This window comes from Lineus longissimus, chromosome 5 (assembly GCF_910592395.1).
Source record: "Lineus longissimus chromosome 5, tnLinLong1.2, whole genome shotgun sequence".
NCBI classification, from domain to species: Eukaryota; Metazoa; Nemertea; class Pilidiophora; order Heteronemertea; family Lineidae; genus Lineus; species Lineus longissimus.
Window position 1 is genome coordinate 5,776,663 of NC_088312.1, and position 14,667 is coordinate 5,791,329.

A 14,667-nucleotide genomic window follows, 5' to 3' on the forward strand; every position below is an offset into this window, starting at 1 on the left:
ATTTTGGAAGGGTTCAACAGAGAAAACTTGACTGCATGGAATTAATTAGTGACTTTTGTTTATCTGCAGATTCTCAAGGAAAACCTGAAATTTCTTCTTTTAAATGAGATGACAATAGATTTTAAATTCTTGGGTAGCACTTGACAGTGAGTGAGTTATCATTATTTGCTTTAGGAGCAAAAAATGAACAAAAATCCCTATTATTCTAGAGAACACTGAATTTAGAATTAATTGAAATTATTCAGTATACTAGCATGTTCAGTGCTACCTCAGAATGCTGCATGAGATAAAATTGCAAATTATAAAAAACTTCCTGCCAAAATAGTGATTTTACAATAACGCTACTCTGCTTTCCACTTTCAGGAAGAATCGGGCTTGGATGATTTTCTGGCTTTGTGTAAAATGCAAAAAATTTGGCAGTGTCCCATTTGTAATAAAATCTTTCCGGACGGTCATTCATTGAGGGTGCACACAAGGGTACATACAGGAGACAAACCATTTAAATGTTCGCATTGTCAGAAACGGTTCACGCAGGAAGGAAATCTCCGCCGTCATATTCGCATTCATACAGGAGAAAAACCATATCAGTGTCAATTCTGTGACCGGGGATTTCGGAACGGTTCAGATTGGAAACAACACGAAATGGACCATCAGTTGAAGCCGCATCGATGTCCACGGTGTGAGAGAGGATTTGCTAGCATAGCTGGGCTTGAGAACCATTTGAAACTTATGACTTGTAACAAGAAGGATTAAAGAGATTGAGATACAAACTATTGGGACTGGGTTATCTGGACATGTACAGCAGGAGAGTCAATACTAATTATAAACATCTTTTCTCTTTAGATAAAATCTTCTGGTACACACTTCAAAAAATGTGCTAATATTTTTCAAGGTTGAAAAGTTTTGTGGTTTAGGTAATTCAATCATTTCCAAAATAATTTACAAGATAGAAACTCGGTCTGTCATCAATCTATCCCTAGACCCAGGTCACAACAGGTTTTCCATGCCCAATCTATATAGATGTATAATCGAATGTCAAAAATAAGTACATTTTGATAATTCGGCACTTTGTTTCCTCTTCTTTCAGAACTTTCTGCTGTACATGTCCCCGGAAAAAACAGAAAAGCCGTGGGTGTGCACGGCTTGTCGTAAGACTTTTCGAAACAAGCAGCTTGCTGAGGTTCACATTCGCACACATACAGGAGAGAAGCCATACGTGTGCGAATACTGTGAAAGGAGTTTCGCCCAGTATGGCAACTTACAAAGGCATGTCCGGATTCACACAGGAGAAACACCATTCAAGTGCTCATTTTGTCAAAAAGGCTTCAAAAATGGCTCCGATTGCAAACAGCATGAATTCACGCATTTGGATAAACCTTTTTCTTGCACTGAGTGCATGAAGGGCTTCCGTACTGAAATGGCTCTAAAGACACATATGATGAAACATTATACGGCTCAGGAAAGTCAGCAAAGTGTTGAGTTGATAAAGGGCAGTGGTGATACTCAGGCCCGCTGAAGTAATATGACCTTAGGTGATGGACATTGGTCATCTGTTCAGGGTATGCACTGGTTGTGAAGATTTTTAACATCATTTCAAAAAGCACAGTTACTTTTCAGATGGGTCAGCAGCAAAATAAACTATGTGTATTCCATGTTACAATGTAACCACGATGCCCAATCGGTGCAACTCTACTGGGTGCGGAATAGATTTCCAGTAACTTTAGACCCTCCTGTTCCTTTGTTTGTGGTGAAATTGAGGGATGTAGGTAATGGAATACGCCCCTCTGAATTTTGTTTGACAAATGATTCAGGCGGGTCTATTGTGGCCAGCAACTGGTATATTCATTTGATTGGGCACCGTGGTAATGATGTTGAAGGGTTACATGTATACATTATTTGAAATGGAGTGGACTGTTTACTTTAACTTGTACTCTGTCTTACTCTTTCAGAAAAATGTGGCTGTACTCAACATTGGGACATCAAAATTCTTGCAGTGCACCGTTTGTGAAAAAGTGTTCTCAGATCGCCATGGATTGGAGACGCACCTTCGCATTCATACAGGTGAAAAACCATACATTTGTGAATTCTGTCACAAGGGATTTTCACAAAAAGGGAATTTAAAAACCCATATTAATCGAGTTCATTCAGATGAGAGACCATTTGAGTGTACCTTTTGTGAGAAATCATTTAAAAATAGTTACGATTTTAAACGCCATGTGCTTCGCCATAAAGTGAAGCAGGAGGCCTCCTTAGATTTAGATACACCTGGAACGTAGGCTAACCAAATCTCAAATGGCTTTTTAACTTATCTCTTTCATGTATTGTGTCATCTTGAGACATTCACAGAAAGATCTTTGAAAATTATAGACCCAGTTCTTCCAAACCTACATCGTAGATTTATTGGTCATGTTAGTGATAAAGTCAACCTTGAGTAGTATTTTGTAATACAATACTGAACTGAAAACGCAATCTTTGTGTCCCGTCTAAAGACGCTTAGGGTACCTTAAGTCTGGGGTTGAATGATAGCAAATGTAGATCAAGCAAGCATCCAGTATTCCTGTTAGCTCTTCCATTATTGATGTGACTTTACATGTTTCAGTATTCTTTGGACAAAACTGGGATGTTACGAAAGGCTGTCAAATGTTATTTCTTGAGTTTACATGTATAAGGCTGAGGTAAACCTTCATAGCTCTGTTTATCAGTGCATTATTCACTTCAGTGACATGCTTTCAAGTGTGCTATTGATATTTGCTCCTGATGAAGAACTGATATTAGTCCAACAAACACAGAATCCAAATTTCTACCTCGCATTCTAATTGCGACACAGAGCCTTTGTAGAATCAACTTGATGGTCCTGATATATTGCATTTCATGTTAGTGGATGTTTTCCCAGTGACTTTTTTATTTGTATTTCTGTTAATATTGAAAAAAATGTGTATTTAGTTGTGCCCATCATGTTACTGGATGATACAATCAGTATTAGTATTGAAACTTAAGATAAATAGATTTTATGTAACTATTGTGACGTATCAGATGAAGTCACGTGGCAAGTTTTACAAAATAAATCACATTCCACCGAGTTGAGCATTTTGGAGAAGAATAACACAATATATTAGAGTCATTTCCAACTTTATTAAAGGAGGAGTGACTCGAAATAGTGCCCTGTGAACGGTGACGAACATTCAGTGGACTTTTTGTGCTAATTTTTTAATGTATATCTGTAGCACACTCTGCATGGGAACTTGGTAATTATCAAAATTCCACATTGGCAATATCTGAAGGTGCTCCTCATTTAAACATTTTCAAACCAGAAGAGGTCTCAGTGAGCCGTCACTGGTGTATCAAAATATGAACAGTGATAGCGGTCATAACAAGAATTGGGGTGACAGCAATATTTCATGATGTTGTGCCTGAACGATGAGGCAACGATATCCATTACTTAAATGTATTCAATAATATATCATTCTGAATGTTTTAGTATGAAAAAATACATGTTCAGAATGGAAATGTTGTAATTATTGTATTGTAATAATTTACTGCCACGATTAATAGATTTTATCGAGTTCTATGATGAAATGATTATAGAATAAAGAATGGAGACAAAATTTTTCTTCTGTTTTGTTTTGAGAAACCCAGATAGGAAGTTGGCAGACCCAAGGGGGCCTCGGTTCTTCAAAGTACAAGTCCCCTGCCCTAAAATAGGAAAATGGCTATTTGATGTCATTTTGGACTAGTAAAAAGAATTTTCTCCTGGTGACTGCTCATGCGGGGAGATCAGAAAGAATTTGGGGAGATTTCCAGACTAGGGTGCAGCTCAAATGTGCTAAATTGAGTAGTCATCAGAAATGAGCTATCTTCAAGGCTTCTAAACGTCTGGTCAGTTTGTTTAGAGAAATGAGGGAGTTAAGCAAAGGAAATCGAGTCATTGTAAATACGCCAGGCTGCATCCACAAGGTTTGGAGTTGGATATGAACATGACCCTCCCCAAGCCCGGTTATTAAGTTAATGCTCGAAGGCATGGGAATGAGTGTCCAGAAAACTTGAAGATCAGAGGATACTCTGTATCCAATTCCCTTTGGCTACGACCTTTACAACTTTCAAAGAATTGAATTCAACTGCGCGCTGAATACATGCAGCTTGGACACACGATTGTTGAGCTTGAATCCGGAATGTACAGGCCAATAGCTCGAATAACAACGTTAAGAACTTTGAGCAATGAAACCACATTTGACATAGTGCTACAGAAGTTTCATCATTCTTACTATTGGGACACTAGAAGAGGAAGACAAAGTTGTGAGGTTCATGAGACAACATGATGCCTACCCTAAACATCGGCAATAACTTAAAAAGAGACACAAATTGTAATAAACATTCTTTATTTTGATAAGAGGAAGAAGATTTTGTGAATGATTAATTTATTCAAACCAAACCAGGGAAAACTGGATACAGAATGCTAAACATACAATGGAATTAGTATTGACACTTGAAAGATCAGGAAGAGCGCGGTGGTTTAAAAAATCCTTTAAGATGAGCCAGAGGGTTTCAGTGCTAACTTTTTGAGGCATTTTTGAAAAATTTCAAAGTCCGATCAATGTCCGAGTCATCTGAATAAGTTGGTGGTGGAGGGAACTCATTTTTTCTGCCTTCTCTGAATGAACTACTAGCAGTTCCACTTAACTGTCCTGTTCCACTTGTATTGGGCTTAGAATGACTGGAAGAGTCTTTGTAATAATCAGGCGGGGGAGCAAATTCTTGTGATCTTTTATCCCATTTTGATGAACGAGGTTTGTACGTATCGTAGTCATACGAAGGTGGTGGAGCAAACTCTGATGGTCTCTCGTCACGTAATCTGTCCATTTGTCTTGCCCAGTTCCAAGAGCTGTCTTCATCTGAAAAAAATATAACAGATTATAAGAAATGAGCAAGAGCGTTTTCAACAAGGAAACCCATACATCAACTGATGAGCACAAAATACAGAAGGACAGAATCTGATCGCCATACAGCCAGGAAAGGTTCTGACCTAGAGTCCGGTAAGTTCAATCCATCAAGCATTCAGAGTGAACTTAAACTTAAACATCTCCTGACCTGTTTTTCCTTTGTCCCACTCCCTCTCTGATGCCTCTTTCTCTTCCTTTGGTAACGGACCAATGAATTCTTCTTTTTCCTTCTCCTCACTGTCTTCATCGCTATCCTTTTCTTCTGCAATATGATTGAGGAATATTGAATTGATAAGCAGAACAATATAGGAGTGTGGCAGGGGCTACTAAATGATGTTACCAATGATTAGTCTTAGTCTGCTCTTCCATCGACTTCCATACCACAAGGACATGATTTGGTAAATGTCTTCAACTCGGACTTCTTCTTCACTGATTATATTCACTTTAAAACAAGTTTTACATATTTTGATTTGATGCCAATTATGACCCAGTTATACAGATTTCCGCCAATAGTTTTGAGGGTCTGAGTCCACATGTGTTATAAAAATCTGATATTGATTTACCTTCCTCATCAGATGGCAGAGGATCTAATCCCATCTTCATCCTCTTCCTCATCTTGACTTTTTTCAGCCTCTCTGCCTTCAAAGCCTTCCGCTTCTCCTTCACCTTCTCTCGCTGGGCACGCTGATTCTCTGTCTGTAGAGGAAATACAATTACATTTGAGGCAATTGGGCCCTTAGACAAAACAGTTTATCATTCTGTGCAAATTAGAGGCATTTAGCTGAAGCTGTTATTTAGTGTAAATAAAACGGCTTTGAAAACCAATGAACATTACCGGTAAAAAGTATCATGATATAGGGTTAAAGACAGGGCCAAACACAGAAAAATCAGTGCATTCGCACACTATCTATACCTGATTTCGAAGATCATCCAACGTCTTCATTTGTTCCTTCCTTTGTTCCTCATCCTTTGCAAACTTGTAGTAAGCAGTGCCGTGATTTCGGACCTCTGGAAACAACACATATAAACTTACATTCGAGGGCACCATGGCATCTTGACAGCTAGAATCCCTTTAAATATTTCAGAAGTATTTAAAAGATAAGCAATCTGCCAAGAGCATGAGATTTAGTAATTTTGTAATTCTACTGAAAGTATTTGCATGATTCGGTGCTTCCATCTATAAAGCTTCTGCACCTTCACACATACAATTCTTATCAAGAATATGAAAATTTGACTTACCATCAAAACGGATATTCTCATAGTGTACAGGTCCGGTTGGTTTCTCCATGGCTTCCTTCTCTTCTTTCTCCCACTTCTCTCTCAGCATCTGGCGGTACATGTCAGATGATAGCAGATCAGGCATCCCCTTGGCATCAAACTTCACACTGGTACCCCCACTGGAGCATTGCCCTGGCTCGTTTCCCAGTTCCCTGTCCATTTCCATGAATTTAGGAAGATCTTTTTTCATGCACCTCCTAGTCCGACCAAGTGAGTCAAGATAATCAACCCTGAAATCCAAACAGACAATACTTTCAACTTATTTACAAGGAATTTGACATGGCTCTGTTTGCTAAGGAAGGTGGCCAAGGCAACAGAACATGTTCATCACAAATTGAATTTCTGTACTGGTATGGCAAAATCACATACTTTTGTTGTTTTCTTGGAAATTCATGCAAAATGATAAAAGTGACCAAAGGTGAGCTTGTCCTTTGGCTCTAGCAAACCAAACACAGACTTGCATAGAACCCATCCAAGTGAGAATGATCAGAATCTCACTGGTGACGGACTCTTTCTCAACTTTAGACAGAGCTACTGACTTGACTCTTCCTTGACTTAAGACAGCTACTGTCTTAAGTGGTGAGCAACAAAGAACACAGAAGTCAAAGCAAAACGTTCTGAGGAAACTTGACAGGTCTATTACCATTCTTCTCCAGGATTGCTTGGAGGAGGGTCACTCCCTTCTTTTTCTTCTCTTTCCTTGCTCTCTCTTTCCCTCTTCTTTACATGAAAATCATAAATGGCTTTCTGCTCAAAGTCTACCAGGTAAGGACTTTCCTCTAATTCATCTGCAATCAAATATTAAGAGTGAATTTTCAGTAAATGCCAAAACAGTGAAGATTGTAATATTACACAGCACATCTTTTAATATTTGAATAGCCAAGTTGTTTTTTCAACTGCGGGAAATCCTAGGTTTAGGAGAGGAGCAAAGTTTCTATAGGGGTTCTATTTCAAATTTATTGAGGTTTAACTTCAACAAGTCTTACCTGGTAAGTTCTGAGGATCTGTTAACTTTTCATACAGTTTTGACTTGGCTTCAAGTGCTTTCCTGTAAAAAATGATACAAAATATTAGAGTCAACAAGAGAATGGTATGTCGTAAGTCAGACTATATCCCTTTTCAATGCAGAGAATACATGGTTCATAACTTTTTTAATTTTCTAGAGATAATGGAAGGTAGAACAGGTACTCGTTAGCAGTGTGCCATTGACTGAACTAAATTTAACTAACCTTGATTTTTCCAAGTCATCTTCTTCTTCTGCTTTTGCTTCCAGATCTTTTTGGGCTCTCTCAAGCACACCTATGTTTTTCTTGTCCCATATATTGAGTTTCTGAAAAGAATTGCGGGTTTTGATCAGCAAGTATGTTGTGAGAAAGTTTTGACACTGGTTGTCAACAATGTCAACCTCAAATCATCATTTCCAATCAATGTCAAGCTACAGATACACACCTTTTCAGTTGGTCTGGCTTTGATGTAATTCCCCTTGAGCAGTTTTTCCTGTTTAAGTTCTTCTTGTTTGCGATATAACTCTGCCTTCAAATCAATAAGCTGAAAAATTAAGATAAAAATTGTGTGATTAGGACCCAATCTAAAGAATTGAAAATAATACATTCAGCATACATCAAAGTCAAGACAATGGTGTGTCCAAGGATTAAGGAGGTCACATACGATACATCACTTGACTTAGGGTAGGCCTATAGCATATGGCAATTGGCATGGCATGTCGATGAGGACCAAAGAAGGCCACTGACTTGGACTTGACAGGATTTTCACTGCCAATTTTCTCAGAAGATGAAATAACAACTTAAAACGAACATTCAGCATTCACCAGCCCCGACAAATTTTTTACTCCAATGTCCGACAATAGATTTACATTATTGACTTGAGTCATCTGATAATCGGTTTTTATAGTTGAAGAATTCATTTTGGGTACTTTTAAATGGAATAGTGATCGTTCGTGAGAAATCAAAGCGAGCATTGTAGGATGGATAGATTGTGCACACGTTCTTTGCCGTACCGAGGACGATTCCATATTTTTCTCCATCTCTGAAGCAAAAGAAACTGATTTTTTTTCTTCTGCAAATAAAAAATTGCTCAAAATATTAAATTGGGAAATTAGCCAGATAATGAGATAGGCCTACTTTCAAATATCTGTATATTTAATTTATCCTAATATCACCTTATTAATAATCATTAAAAGGGCCCAAATGCTTTAAAAACAATATAATATACTTATTTTAGTTTTCACTTTATTCTGTACCGCTCTCATATGATTATTTTCGTGAAGGCTGTGTGATTTTCTGTAGAATTTCTTGATCATAAATTTTCTTGTGTTCAGTTCACCATTTTGTCCTTTTGTGAACGCACCTCCAGTGCTGAAACCTTTTTTTCACCATAAACCGTCTGCTTTTGGTGCTCTAAAGTTATTGAGCTTCAACACCAGTATGACAAGCAGTGAATGAACAAATATATATGCCAAAAAGTAATTAGAAATTGAAAATAGAGGTTGGACGGTTCAATCTCTCCAACCCATGCATAATTACAGACTAACACTGCACTAGGCCTACAGAGTCTACAGTACAGTTACACTAGAGAGGTGGACGTGTGAAAGGAAATTGTGTCCCTAGAAAAAGAGTTCCCAAGCCTGTAAAAACATCTAGAAAGGTGGTGTCAATGTAGCCTTGCATTGTATCCACCAATGAAAACAAATCCCTGTTGTCTCTGTCATTGGTGCATGTTATTGTTGTAGCTAGGGCGGTAGCCTAGGGTAGGCCGCTAATTTTGGCTTGCTGCACTTGAATCATCCTCATCCCCATCCCCCATGGCGTCATCCACGCACAGTCCGGCAGAGAGGTTGATCAAGATTTACCAAATTTGCTCACGCAGTCAAGTCCCCTCCGATCCAGCCTAACTTTTTTGTTATGCCTGTGACTTGATTTCTTTTCTGTTTTCAGAACTCTGTGACTTGGACTTGGTAATATTATGAACAGTGCTAATTCACCCAGAAGTAGGCCGATCATGGAACCTCAACTTGCTGTAAGTTTTTCTTGATCTCGTTTCTCTTTGTGATGGTTTTTTTAATGTCAATTGGTGTGGCATGAACTTCAGAGTACAATGGACTTTTCTCATGCTTCTGGGGCTTGTTGCTCAATTGGTGTTACAAGAGACAAACACTTTTGTTAGCTCAACTAAGTGTTATCTCTTTCAGTAATGATTTACAAAAGAAGCATTAGAACTTTATGCTAATGTTGCTGCTTATGAAGTATAAACAGTTTTGAACAGTGTTTCTTTATTGCATGATGTATATTGTTTCGCTAGCTTTGTTTAAAATGTTGTCGTGAATTTAGTCGTTGTCCCTTTGCAGCGTGCCCCAATGCCAGGCATGCCCATGGCCATGGGTGCTCCAATGATGAGGCCCATGGCCTCCAGTCCAGGTGGTCACATGGCAATGAACAGTGGCCACATAGCTCAGGTACATTCCAACAGTATATGGTTTTGGTGCACGTTCTCTGTCAAGTGTCATCCATCATTTATCTCTGCAACAGAATATCTAAATGGGCCTGCTTGTTGGTCAAGTGTCTTCTCCTGAGATCTTTTTTGCCTTTTTTCACTTTGTGCCTTGAAACAAAAAAGAGTTATTGTCTGGAGCAGAAGAATCATTATGTTTTAATTTGTATACCATAATGCACTCTGCAAGAAATTGTTGTTTGAAAAAAAAAATTAATTAAAATAAATTTTGTCAATGGGTGATATGAATAAAGACTAAAAAATGCTTTTACTTCAATTTTGTACAGAAAGGCCTAGTGTATATGTACATGAAGTTTTAGACAAAAGCATTTGCTAGTCTTTATTCATATCACCCAATATCTCGGTCTGAATTGTAATACCGGTACCCCTAGTTTAAAAAAGATTGTTTGACCAGAAAGCATTTCACCATTGGGATTGAATCAAAGTGTGTCGCTGCAGTGATTTTACACTATATATTTGAGACTCCTTATCATTCTGTGTGTTAAATTTTCTAATGTTATTCAACTTTCAGCCTCATCCTATAAGTCAGATGAGTCTCTCTCCCAGGCCTCCCATGGGGCCACCTCCATTGGTTGCCACCCCTACTTTACCAAACAGCAATCATGTTGTTTCTCAGCCACAGGTACAATGGCAATGGTTTCACTTTAAAGTTTGGGGCTTTGGATTCTCACTAACCACTTTCCATCCCTTTGCAACTGGTTTCTGTCAGTGTCATATAGCCAGTGGTGGTGTTCAGTTTAACATACCAGTGATATGTTTGGGGCCCTACGCTGTTGTTCAAGACAGAGATCAATCAAGCAATCAGTACGGAATACCCATCTGCCCTCCACTGTCTAAACCTGAAAGAAACCCTGCAAGTTGCAACAATAGTCTAGTGTTATCGTGTGATGCTTTTCCTATCTTTTTGTGGATAGCTTTAATGAGTTAGATATACTCCGTGTAGAGGTTCTTCACTTACACTTCACATTACATCATGCTGCAGCCATTTTGGCCTTCAAAATGTCAAACAAATTTACAGCAGCAAACCTAAGGGGATGACCTCAAAATGTCATAATGTGATGGTTTTGTCTCATCAGTCATCCTTTATGAACTGACTGTCATTGCCGACCTTGGCAGATTACTGGGAATCATGTGTCGTCGGTGAAAAACCTCTATATGCCTTTTGCAGATGGAACTTTGGCTGGGCTATTTCCACATGCATTGTTCACTTTTGTAACTCTAATTCACCTTTTCAGAGTCCTGGCACCTTCCTTTTGACAACCTGACCAGTATATTTCATCATATATTGTCCAGTCACTTTACTTTTTGTTCCATCACAGTGTTCTTTAAACTAAAGTGCCTGTTCTTAAAGTAGCCTGCGTTGGCCGAAATTCCGCTGAAAAATGATGTTGCTTGACTATTCAACTTCTGTTCGAGTATACCAGGCATAGTCGTTTAGATTTTTTGGGATTTGCCTAATCTCTCACATTGTCATTACCCTCCTATTTCATTCCTTCACAGTTTTGCTTGAATGGAGTGTTTCACCTTCAGCTTCCTTTTCCCTCAATAGTTCTCTGTCGTCTCTTGGAGTTGAATATGCTCAGCCTCTTACCGGTGGAGTCCTCCGAGATAATGTTTACTTTCTGGACTGGTGCTAGATTCATTTATATCATTATACACTGCCTAAACCTAGACTTATATATGCTAGATTTTAGATGGGTGCTTTGATGCATGAACATCTCATGGCCTTGAACAGAAATTGAAGTTTTCTCTGAGAATGCTACCTTTAATTCTTCACCTTTTAAAATTTACATATTCAGCTTCAGAAATGTTTCAACATTCAATCACTTCCGTGTACAAGTAATACACCTCCTGCCTCTAACTTTAGCATAACATGTTTTGCCGAATATTCCTAATGATTCTTTGTGTAAGACTAAGGGTACATGTAGATAGGTTTTAACATCAGTAGCACAATGTTAGAACTTCCAGAGTATTTTTCTTCTTTACTCTTCCTGTCTGAAGACATGAAATAATTCATTTCAGGTGGACTACAATGACAAATCTATCAAGTAGACATCAATAAAGGAATAACTCTTTGAGAATCTTTAAAAGTCTTTGAATTGCTTACACAATTTTATGAAATGAAGGACTCCGTTGGTGTAACTTTTACATCTGTTAAGGGTAAGCCTACGGGAAATTTTAAAAGTCACATACTTTTAAAATGAAATCTCTCTCATCAAAAGGCAGTTGTCTTTGAGAGATACTTTACTCTTGGAGCGCCAGTTGTATCAAAACAATGCAGTCCGCTTTTCCATCTTGTAGTCTAATACTGTGATTGTTTTTCAGCCTGTGCCAACCACTCCAATCTCCCTCTCGACTACCAATGTGATGACAACTAGCACTGTGTCCAGTGTGCCCTCCATGTCCACTGACTCTAAGGTGTTGGACAAGCGACGTATACAGGAGTTGGTAAAGGAGGTGGATCCATTGGAACAGTTGGATGATGACGTGGAGGAGGTGGGTGGAATTTGAGGACGAAGACACTATGTCTGTCAGATAACATGAGAAATAAGAAAGTCAGAAACTCTACTGTCACTCTAAATTTTCCAGACTTATAACATCATGCTATGATATTACTCGCACTGGACCATACTGAGTGTGAAGACTAAGAGATGTCAGAACCATGAGGGTCAACATATCTGTGTTGAATCATAAATGTATCCTGTCTTTCTTCTTCAGGTTCTCATGACGATAGCAGACGACTTCATTGACAATGTTGTCAACAATGCATGTATATTGGCCAAACATAGAAAAGCAAATTCTTTAGATGTGAAGGATGTACAATTACACTTAGGTGGGTTCTTTCATCTAAAACAGTTTGCCATGCATCCTTAAAGCAGTTTGAAAGGCTGTTTTGGAGTGACAGCCCTACTTAATAATGAAGGCTAAACGATATCTTTTTTGCATGCTGATTGATTTGTAGTAGATTTCAGAATTCCTAAACACACTGGAGATATACTGGATCTGTGCCTAAAATCTCCTGTTTACGATTTCTACAGTATCTACTGGTATTTTCTCTTGCTCTTGATTTGACTTTTAACTAATAGTCTTCCTGATTGTTTTTCAGAACGTAACTGGAACATGTGGGTTCCTGGCTTTGGTTCTGAAGAAATCCGCCCATACAAAAAGGCAACAACTACTGAGGCACACAAACAGGTAAACATTCAAGTCAGTTTTAACCTGCTCTTAAAAGAAGGAATCAGTGGCAGTTTTCCTATCTCTGCTGTGATATTTCATTTACTATTACTTCACCTGATTAGAAAAAGATTTCACCCGTGATCAATTTCTTATACAGATACATGTATTTGTGTTCAAGGCTTAGAACCTCCATTTGAGGAGAAAACCAAATAAGCTTCCATCTAAGACTGGTTAACTCTCTTTCTTTGTCAAACAAAACCTGTTTCCTTTCTCCATTACTCAAAATTCTCATCTTTCTTTGCAGAGAATGGCTTTGATACGAAAAACTATGAAGAAGTATTGAGAGTCACGAGTGCTACCCGTTTTCTATTCAGTGGATAGGTGTTGTGTTGTTATTGAGGAGGCTGTTGCCAATGGCTAAGAATGGAAAGAGAGTGGAGACAGGTTTTAAGTTCGTAACACTCTCGGTTGGAACGTTCACAGTGGTTCTATGACGTTATAGAGGAGAAGTTAAATGTCCAGGGTTGCTTTGAGACAGTATTCTTGTTCAGTTTCACTGGTGTAATGACTTGGTGCACATCTGCTGAAAAGGTGGATTCCTTCACAGAAAATTACAAGTGTCACTGACTGACGGCTGGATGGACCTTGCTCCTTGAACATTCCAGGTGTATATGCCCTGATTGTATCAATTAGGGCTTGCATGGTCACATTGTTGTTTGGTTTAGTGGGACCATCTTTATATATGACTTACCGGGATCCTTGCTGCCTGCAGATAGCGGTGACATATCATGCTTATGTAGGTTCCTTGTGTACTCTTCTGAGCGAGCATGAAGATAAGTGCGCTGTTCCTTCCCATAAGGTACAGCACTTCTGGACTCTAGAGTGGCTACCCTCAGGCTCTTAACGAACCAATGGAGCAGGTGGGCACAGACATCATTGAGAAATATTGAGGGTCGTAATGCAAAATGCACAAAGACTTAAAGATTTTAAGAAAAATTAGTGTCTGGCAGGAAAATAATTGCTGACACCACTTCTCTTGTGTGTCCGATTTATTATTATTATTATATTATTTATTTTAATACCAATTAAAAAACCTCAAAGATCAATTTATTCCCATTTCTCATTATTCCTGTACAAATCTTCTTGTTAATTAATCTTATGGCCCTTTTTTCAGAACAAACAATGTGTATAAAGTTGGGAATCCTCTTTATCATGTTTATGTGGATTGGAGGAGAAAGTAAAATAATTATAGTCCTGACTTCTTTTGTATGATCATGATATCATTGAATACATATTGACTATTGCTGGTATTGATGCGTTTGAATTTTTGTAAAGTCATAAAATATACAAATAATTGACATACCAGTACTTACTTTATTTCTTCCTTTAAATATTGGTTTCTGAAGCAGGTTTGAGAGGATATTTTTCATGAAGTCAAACCTGACCGAGTTTCCTAAGCGTAGCAGTTACTGCCTTACAAGGAATACTGTACCACCCGCTATACCTTGCAAACCACCAATAGGCTGTGATGCACCCAGGCTGTGCTGAAGTTCCTTTGCCCAGCTCAACAAGCAGCCCAACTTGGTCCCAAGCCATTGCCACTACATCAACCCTCTTGCAGGCCATGTAGCTTTGCCAAGCTTAACCAGCCTTACTTTGTCCTGTTAGTCATTGGTGCGTCTAGACCCATTACCAAGCTGAACCAGCACCCTTACTTTATCCCAGTCATTGGCCCATCCACCCTATA

At 38.5% G+C, this 14,667-nt stretch overlaps 3 protein-coding genes across 4 annotated transcripts; 2 read left to right on the forward strand and 1 right to left on the reverse strand.

Annotated features, from left to right (window-relative positions):
• Nucleotides 1–397: 397 nt before the first annotated feature.
• LOC135487736 (zinc finger protein 583-like) lies at nucleotides 398–2,015 on the forward strand. Its single transcript, XM_064771805.1, has 2 exons — nucleotides 398–751; nucleotides 1,047–2,015. Exons 1-2 carry the CDS (start codon nucleotides 403–405, stop codon nucleotides 1,514–1,516), a joined length of 819 nt encoding a protein of 272 aa, XP_064627875.1. The 5' UTR covers nucleotides 398–402; the 3' UTR covers nucleotides 1,517–2,015.
• A 2,344-nt stretch (nucleotides 2,016–4,359) lies between these two features.
• Nucleotides 4,360–8,322, reverse strand: LOC135487459 (coiled-coil domain-containing protein 174-like). Its single transcript, XM_064771138.1, has 10 exons — nucleotides 8,233–8,322; nucleotides 7,665–7,763; nucleotides 7,445–7,545; nucleotides 7,202–7,263; nucleotides 6,859–7,003; nucleotides 6,177–6,445; nucleotides 5,851–5,945; nucleotides 5,501–5,633; nucleotides 5,086–5,199; nucleotides 4,360–4,889 (listed from the first exon to the last, which is right to left on the reverse strand). The coding sequence occupies exons 1-10, from the start codon at nucleotides 8,257–8,259 to the stop codon at nucleotides 4,549–4,551; spliced, it is 1,386 nt and encodes a 461-aa protein (XP_064627208.1). The 5' UTR covers nucleotides 8,260–8,322; the 3' UTR covers nucleotides 4,360–4,548.
• A 219-nt stretch (nucleotides 8,323–8,541) lies between these two features.
• LOC135487461 (transcription initiation factor TFIID subunit 12-like) lies at nucleotides 8,542–14,278 on the forward strand. 2 transcript variants are annotated; one of them, XM_064771140.1, is made up of 8 exons: nucleotides 8,542–8,697; nucleotides 9,170–9,251; nucleotides 9,580–9,687; nucleotides 10,255–10,365; nucleotides 12,069–12,239; nucleotides 12,462–12,576; nucleotides 12,850–12,938; nucleotides 13,225–14,278. In XM_064771140.1, exons 2-8 carry the CDS (start codon nucleotides 9,198–9,200, stop codon nucleotides 13,261–13,263), a joined length of 687 nt encoding a protein of 228 aa, XP_064627210.1. In that variant the 5' UTR covers nucleotides 8,542–8,697; nucleotides 9,170–9,197; the 3' UTR covers nucleotides 13,264–14,278. The 2 variants fall into 2 exon arrangements, with proteins under 2 accessions (XP_064627210.1, XP_064627211.1); XM_064771141.1 differs by lacking the exon at nucleotides 10,255–10,365.
• Nucleotides 14,279–14,667: the final 389 nt, after the last annotated feature.